The following is an 8,798-nucleotide window of genomic DNA, read 5'->3' as shown; positions in this document are numbered from 1 at the left end:
TTATCTTCTTTTAAATGAGCCTTACATGATGAGAATTCAGATTATTCAAATTTTTTATATACCATATATGAAAAAAGAAGACAAAAACAAGTTGTGAAGTATAGTATCGCTTACTCATAAATTTTGAAAGTGAAACTTAAAATTTTGAGTTTTTAAAATTATATTTGGATATGCATATTTAATTAAAAAAATTTAATTATAAAAATATTTGAATATCATGCTTTTAATATGATTAAATTTCATTATCAAATAGATATTTAAAAATAAATTTTTAAAATTTGACTCAAAATATATTACCAAACACAAGCTACACGAATACTTCATATTCCTTAAAACATCTATTGTAATCAAATTAGTTTGTAAACAATTAAGATTATTTTAATTTATTTACCCTTATCTTTTTATTCTTTTTTTGCATTAGAAAACTGACACGAATGGAATAAAATATTCAATAAAGAAATAGTTGAATCAACATTATTCTTTTTGGATATTGGGGTTAATCATGAGTTTACAGTATTTAGAAGATATTGTTGAGCATATACCCCTTTTTCTTTTTTCAATGCCGCTATTCTATATTTATATTAAGATTCAATTAAATTTATATTTATATTTTTATTAAATAATGACTTTATATTTTAACAACCTGAATTTAGAACTTGCAATTTCATATTTAAAGAATTTTCATTTGAGGTTTTGAAATAAAGATTTCAATTTGAATATGTAATATGCTTCATACTCAAAACATTCAAACTTAAACCTTTGATTACATATTTAAAAATTTTGAACTCAAAATTTATAATTAAGAATTAAAATTCAATTAAATTTGAACTAGACTATTAAAAGCAACTTCATACAAAAAAAAAAAATTAAAAAAATTAAACCCAAAACATGATACTCCATATTTAAAAAATTTGATCTCTAATTAAGTATGAAAAAGTATTTGACACTCCACCTCAATTTTTCATCCTTTTTACGTTCTTTTTTAAATGTTTTTTTTTCAAGATTTTAAAAATATAAATTTTAATTAATATTTTAAGATATATCTTTTGATCATATTAAGAAAATAGATTTATAATATTTTTATATAAATTTTTAATATTCAATTATTAATTTTAAAATATTAATTTAATTTTACAAATTAATTAAATTAATTTACAAAAAGTTAAATTAATTCACAAAAAATAAAGTATCCAAATAAAAGCCAATTTGACCTACACTACACGTGTCCCTTTTCTTCTTCTCCTTCTTAGCCTCCCTCTTAAAAAATCTTGAAAATTCTTCCCAACCCAATTAATTAGTACTAACTAAACTCCAAAGCCTATATTTTTTTATATTTTTTCATTAATTTTTTTTTTATTTACCTCATGCACCCTATATAAACTTGGACTTAGTAGTCCATATTTCAACTTATATCAATAACCAAAAAAGATTACATTTTTTAACCAAAACCCAAATCTTTTTTTCTGTTCTTGTTATATAAAAAAACTGTGCTTTTTTTTTTTTTTTTAAAAAAAAAATTGTTTGTAGTACAAGATGTCAAAGAGTATATTGGTGACAGGGGGAGCAGGGTATATTGGGAGTCATACAGTGTTACAATTGTTGCTTGGTGGGTATAAAACTGTGGTGATTGATAATCTGGATAATTCTTCTGAAATTGCTCTTAAAAGAGTTAAGGAAATTGCTGGTGAACATGGCTCTAATCTTTCTTTTCATAAGGTATATTTCTTGTTTATGTTTTTTGCTTTACATGTTTTTCTTTTTTGGTGGAGAATTGTTATGGGGTTTGTGAGAAAAGGTGGAATTGTATGAACTTGAGTTTTGGGTTTTGCTTTTTTTTTTTTTTAAAAGTGTAAAGAATGGATTTTTATGGAGTTTTTTTTTATTTTTTTTATTTTTTTTAGTTTTTAGTTTTTTGAATTGGTGTGCTGTTGCTATGTGGTTAATCTCTTAAACTTATGTGTATAGAATTGTATGAATTTGAGTTTTGGGTTTTCTTTTTTAGTGTGAAGATTGGATTTTTATGGAGTTTTTTTTTTTTTTTTTGGATTGGTATGCTGTTGCTATGTAGTTAATCTCTTAAACTTACTGTTTCTGGAATTGTATAATTTTGAGTTTTGCTTTTTAGTGTAAAGATTGAATTTTTATGGAGTTTTTTAGTTTTTTTTTTATATCTGTTTACTGTTGCTATATGGAATCTTTGAAACTTGTTTCTTGTTAGAATAGAATGATTGGTTCTGGAATTGTATGATTTTGAGTTTTGGGTTTTCTTCTTTTAGTGCAAAGATTGGATTTTTAAGGAGTTTTTAAAGTTTTTTTTTTTTTTTTAAATCAGTTTACTGTTGCTATGTGGTCAATCTTTGAAACTTCATTCTTTTTTTTTAAAGAATGATTATTTTTGGACTAGTAAGATTTTGAACTTTGGGTTTTCATAGATTGGACTTTTTTTTTTTTTAATGTTCCCATATCTGTCTTCCTTTTTACAACCTGTTGGGACATGCTTTATTTAAGTCGAGTGTCTATGGAAACAACCTTTATGAGGTAGGAATAACTCTCTATCTCTACGAGGTAGGGGGTAAGGTATGCCTATGCTCTAACCTCCATAGGCTCCACTTGTGCGATTACACTGGGTATGTTGTTCTTGTTGCTTGGATTTTTATTGGGTTGCTGTTGCTATGCGGTCAAGCTCTGTGTTCTTGTTCCTTTTTTGAGTTATATGCCATGAGCTTAGGTAGAATAGTTGTTTCTGGTATATTCCGTTTTTCTCTTTTTCCTTTTCATGGTTCTCTGTCCTCTCTTATTTCTTTCCTCTTTTTGAGAATTATCCTTGGTTTTTGGATAAGGTGGACTGTATGAATTTGAGTTTTTTGGTTCTTTTCTGAAATATAAAAATTGGATTTTTATGGGTTCTCCCAATTGTTTGAATCTGTAATACTGTTCCTATGTGGTCAATCTATGTGTTCTTGTTTCTTTTTTGAAATGATTATTTCTATTCTAGCATGTGCTTCTTTCTTCATTTAACAAATATTTAGGTGAAGTACACTTCTCTAGGTTGTACAGTGTATAGACAAACTGTCAAAACTGTTTTTTCTTTCCATATGTAAACAAACTGTTAAAAATCCAGAAGTTTTGATGGCAATTATTCTCAGTAGTTTATTGAATTTGGTGTTTTCCATTTGGAGGTAATAATGATTGACCACCTTTGCTTATCATGTAATAATAGTTCTCCTGTGTAACAGTACCTTTGCTGATTTATTGTTACTTTGTTTTTTAATTGGTGGCTAAAATTCTACTGTTTTGTTTTATACTACAGGTTGATCTACGTGATAAGCCGGCAATCGAGGAGATTTTCAGGTCCAACAAGTAAGTTCTACCACCCCTCACAAAAAAAATTTGTCTTGATTTAGTTATATTATACTCTCTGATGGTTTATTTACCGCGTGTTGCTTGAATTATGGACTACTTATTTCAGATGAAACTATGCTTTGAAGAATAGTTGTTGATGTCTGAATCAGCATATTGACTCCTTAGCTCAAATTTTATTACCTTTTCTAATGCAGGTTTGATGCTGTTATCCATTTTGCTGGACTAAAAGCTGTTGGTGAAAGTGTTGAGAAACCTCTGATGTACTATAACAACAACCTTATTGGAACAATTACCCTCTTGGAAGTCATGTCTGCTCATGGATGCAAAAGGGTATTCCTCACACTTCGATAAACTTTTATGACGCGCCTCTTTTCTTGTAAGTCACTGTCTTAACTGGTTTCCTTTTCTCCTTCTCCAGCTTGTGTTTTCATCATCAGCTACTGTTTATGGTTGGCCGAAAGAGGTTCCTTGTACTGAGGAATTCCCCCTGAGTGCTGCAAATCCGTATGGACGGACAAAGGTACTGTCAATTGTTTCATCTCACATTTTTAGCGCTCAACTTATTGAAGTGTACAACATTGAAATGTAGCTTCATTTGGCTGCTTTCTGTCTAGCTTGCTCATATGAGCCAAATCATGCATATTCCTTCCCTTTCACTTCTTTTTGTAGTTTTACTTCTTGGTTCTTGTTGGTTGGGATTTGATGGTTTCGACAGGCGAAAACAGTAGTTTCTGTTTATTCTATCTGTGGATGATCTAACTAGTCTCACTTGCCAGCTTTTCATTGAAGAAATATGCCGTGATGTACAAAAGGCCGACTCTGAATGGAAAATCATATTGCTGCGGTACTTCAATCCTGTTGGTGCTCATTCAAGTGGCCTAATTGGTGAAGATCCGCGAGGAATTCCTAACAACCTTATGCCATTTGTTCAACAAGTTGCTGTTGGCAGAAGAAAAGAGCTCAAAGTTTATGGAACTGATTATGCAACGAAGGATGGTACAGGGGTATGACTATATTTTCAATAGCAAATCTTTAGATGTGTTAGAAATGTCCTGACTTCCAATTTACTAGGGCATCTGTTTTACATGACAAAAGTTATGATTTATGATGTCAAGTAATGCCTTAAATTTAGCAGTTCGGCCAAATGTGACAAAAAGCTGTCCTTTTTATGAGATTTTTCTCAGAGAATAATCATGTAATGATATTTTTCAGGTCCGTGATTACATTCATGTCGTGGATTTAGCAGATGGACACATAGCTGCCTTGCAGAAGCTATCTGATGCTTCCATAGGTGTGTACTTGCTACTTGTTATAGGGTTTCATTTATAGGATTTTTCTCCGTCGACTTGTTTTACATTATATTGATACTTCTGCTGATTTTGATCGATCATTTTAGGCTGTGAAGTGTACAACTTGGGAACTGGAAAAGGAACTTCAGTCCTTGAAATGGTGGCTGCATTTGAGAAGGCATCAGGAAAGGTAACCTTCAATTGCATTCCTCCTTGATGTATAGTTGTGTCCACCTTCGTGAGCTTTATATTGTGATTTTTGCCGATGATAACTCACACTCCCATATCCCTTGAGTTTACTCTTCCTATCTGGAATGCGTGTCATTTGGACGGGATGATTTTGCTTCCATTTCCTCTTGATAGTGGAGGAAAAAGGAAATCACGGTTTCCTTAACGTTGGGAGGCTACTTGTCCTTGCACGCTTGAGACACCTAAGACTAATTCGTCTGAGTACCTGCTACCTCCGACTAGTATAGGTACCAAGTAACTCTCTCTTCCAAGGCTGAGACGAGTGACATTTGTTTTCGACTTCCCCTCCTTGTGGAGAAAGAATTAGCTAATTCTTGAACTTTCTAGCTGTTGTAAAGGCCCTAATGAATGTTAAACGTTGCACTAACCTATTTCTGTACCTTTTTCCGCCAGAAAATTCCTATGGTTATGACTGGTCGACGCCCTGGAGATGCTGAAATTGTATATGCTGCTACAAAGAAAGCGGAACGTGAATTGAAGTGGAAGTAAGTGATGTAGTTAACTAAGTATTTTGTTCACATTGCTTTTCGAGATTCTAACACACCAATAGCATAGGTTTTTCCGACATACACCCTCATTCCGGATTCAGAATACAGATATATACTACCTTTTAAGTCATGAATCCGCCTCTAAACACTGGCTTTTATTCCTTGCAGGGCGAAATATGGCATCGAGGAGATGTGCAGGGATCAGTGGAACTGGGCTAAGAAGAATCCGTATGGCTATGAAGGAACACCAGATACTAGTAATGGTCACTGAAGTCTACATCAACTGCATAATATCGTCAAACATAGTCGCTTCATTCCTGTTGTCGCGTCATGTATCTATACAGTTATTCTGTCGACCTGTGCCATCAGTCTTCGTAGGGACGATTCAACGTATAGTTCTAGGGTTATTATAGGGGATGATAATGTTCATATTATCTAGCTTATCAGTTTCAGAATGTAATTGGAGTTTCTATGAGTCAGTAGTTTAGATAAAAAGGGAAAATTTAGAAAGTTGATGAATAATATTAGCCTGTTCAATTTAAGCATAGAGTAGTATTTCATTTGTTCTTTCATTCCTTTTCTTTGTGTAATAACTATCAGCATTTGAGTCTTCTTATATAGCCAATTCCAACTTGATGCTTTCTTAGTCGACTGAGTTTGGTGCAGCGGGTGCGATATTCCTAAAGTTCGATCCAACTTTGATCCTTTCTTAGTCGACTGAGTTTGGTGGAACGAGTGCGATATTCCGAAAGTTCGATCCCATGTGATCCTTAGTCGACTTTGGTGCAACGAGTGCGATATTCCAAAAGTTCGATCCAGCGTAATCCTTTCTTAGTTGACTGAATTTCGTGCAGCGAGTGCGATATGCTGAATTTCGTGCAGCGAGTGCGATATGCCAAAAGTTTGATCCAGCGTGATCCTTTCTTAGTCGACTGAGTTTGGCGCGGCGAGTGCGACGTCCCAAAAGTTCGATCCAACTTGATCCGTTCTTAGTCGATTGAGTTTGGTGCAGCGAGTGCAACATCCCTAAAGTTCGATCCAACTTTGATCCTTTCTTAGTCGACTAAGTTTGGTGCAATGAGTGCGACATCCTAAAAGTTCGATCCAACTTGATCCTTTCTTAGTCGACTGAGTTTGGTGTAGCGAGTGCGATATCTCAAAAGTCAAGCGGCATTCCAACAAGGGGTGTCCCACTTTTTAGTTGAGCTTGTTGCACTGAATTTGTCTAATGCAATTTATGTTTATTCAGTGTGCACCTAAAGAATAGCGACGGTGAATAAAATTAATAAAATTGAAAAGAAGCCTTAATAGTGTATAGTACAACAATATGTTGTTATACTCACATGTACTATGTGGTTTATCTGTCGGCAGTGGCAGTTACCACATTCCACATATGCCATTTGAATATTCCAAAAGAATTATTATGTCTTATTAATTAAGTTTTTAAAATTTGCTTATTTTAAAAGATGTTTGGAAATATTTTTCGAAAAAATATATTATGAAGTCGCAATTGTGTTTGACAAATTAATTTTAAAAATATCTTGTCAATATTAGAACAATATTTTTTGCTTTATCAACATATCAAAAGAGTTTTTTTGAGTTATCGTTTTAGCTATTGAAAAACAACTTATGTCACCGTTCGAAAAAATTTACTATTTTTTTTTGTTTAAAAGCTTGGCCAAATACTTTTGCATATCAGACTTTTTATTTTTATTTTTAAAATAACAGAAAATAATATCGCAAATAAGTTTATTGCGACACCCATCACAAAGAATGTTTTAGATAGATGATATTCTTCCAGTTTTATTGATTGATGTGATTTAAATTAATTGGATGAATATATTTTGAATATAAATTAATTAAAATAAGAACAAGACAAAAAGAAAATGAGGTCTATTGCTCAATGTGAATGATGGACGGTGTTAATTTTAAAAAATAAATTATCGAATAAATAGATCAGATTTAGATAATGTCATACTAAACAAACAAACAAAGGAAAGAAAGGCATATAAGTTAAATTAGTAAAACTAAATTGTTCATAGATAATACTTGTCTAAATTTAGCTAAAAGGCAAAAACAATCCCATAGTATTTCCAATTTGTTAACTATACATCATGCCAATTTGTTGACTACTTTTTCTACATCATCATTATATTATGTTTGAATAGCTAACACATTTATTTTGTATCAAAGTTTTTTTTGGAATTTACAAGTTATTATCGATGTTTCGTAGAGGGGTTTTCTTCTCTATTTTGATAGTGGTAAAATATTTTTGTACGATTATGTTATTTAAAAGTTATACTCATGTAATTATTTGTAGCTAACATTTGTATATGAAAAAGACAAACAAATAATTCTGTTTGAGTCGGTCAAATAACACTACACATGTAAACGATATTTGTACTATTGCAAAATATAAATACTAGACAGTGTTACAACAGTAAAAGGAAAATCGTCCGATGTATTAAGCTCCCATTATATGTGAGGCTTGAGGAATTATCGGACCATAAAAGTCTGTTCTATGTAGTTTTACTTTGCATTTCTACAAGAAACGGTTAATTTTTTTTTTTCACATGATAACAATTTTACAGATAAAAACTCCACTTCAAAATCAAATAGTGTTATGTATGGTGAAATATTTTCCTAAAATCAATTAGTTAAATGTCATTATCTAGTTTTACACCGTCCATTAAATATTGGGCCACTTGAAAGTTAACTTCAAGCCTTATCCATAAAGAGGTCCATTATTACCCAAAAGCATGATTTGCACTAGGTAGCCCATTTTTATTTGTTATTTTAGTAATATAGTACAACTTTTTAAAAATAAAATATTAAACTTCTAGCCCACTTTGCTAATAGTCTTCAAGTACATGCCTTTTTCAATTTCAAATATAAAAGTTTGAAATAATCGGCAATGACAATATCATAAAATTCGTTTAGAATATTCGATTTTTAACAAAAGATTCCACCATTTATTGTGTATCAAGTCTAACTATATATTCTAGATTTTTGGAATTCCAATTTCATAGATTGGAAGTTGATTTCTGAAACTTGAAATTCAAAATTTTCAACTTTAATTTTTGTAGAGTGAAATGAATTATAAAGTGGCTAAGCATTAAATTCTTTTATAAAGTTTTAATTATTACTCTTTTAATAGCGGTGCTCCAAGCGGCTATTAATGCACATAGCCTAGAAGATGAAAGAAGAGGAGAGAATATTTCAACCCACCCCCCAAAAAAACAACAACAATACTAATATACTTCTTTCATTTATTTTTATTTTTATTTATTCATCATTTTAAAATAATTTTTTATGTTTAGTTGTAACTTTTAATAAATAATTTTTTTATATTTTATACTTAACATTAATTACTTACTTCTTAAATTATTTTTCAAAATCAAATTTTAAA

General features: G+C 31.1%; 1 protein-coding gene across 1 annotated transcript; it reads left to right on the top strand.

Annotated features, from left to right (window-relative positions):
* Positions 1 to 1,220: 1,220 nt before the first annotated feature.
* Positions 1,221 to 5,934, top strand: LOC107855295 (UDP-glucose 4-epimerase GEPI48). The gene is made up of 9 exons (XM_016700286.2): positions 1,221 to 1,716; positions 3,311 to 3,360; positions 3,558 to 3,693; positions 3,782 to 3,883; positions 4,140 to 4,367; positions 4,576 to 4,654; positions 4,760 to 4,842; positions 5,295 to 5,386; positions 5,558 to 5,934. The coding sequence occupies exons 1-9, from the start codon at positions 1,534 to 1,536 to the stop codon at positions 5,658 to 5,660; spliced, it is 1,056 nt and encodes a 351-aa protein (XP_016555772.1). The 5' UTR covers positions 1,221 to 1,533; the 3' UTR covers positions 5,661 to 5,934.
* The last annotated feature ends 2,864 nt before the right edge of the window (positions 5,935 to 8,798 follow it).

This window comes from Capsicum annuum, chromosome 1 (assembly GCF_002878395.1).
Source record: "Capsicum annuum cultivar UCD-10X-F1 chromosome 1, UCD10Xv1.1, whole genome shotgun sequence".
NCBI classification, from domain to species: Eukaryota; Viridiplantae; Streptophyta; class Magnoliopsida; order Solanales; family Solanaceae; genus Capsicum; species Capsicum annuum.
The sequence above is the reverse complement of the archived record's forward strand: the minus strand, read 5'-3'. Positions and strand labels throughout refer to the sequence as shown.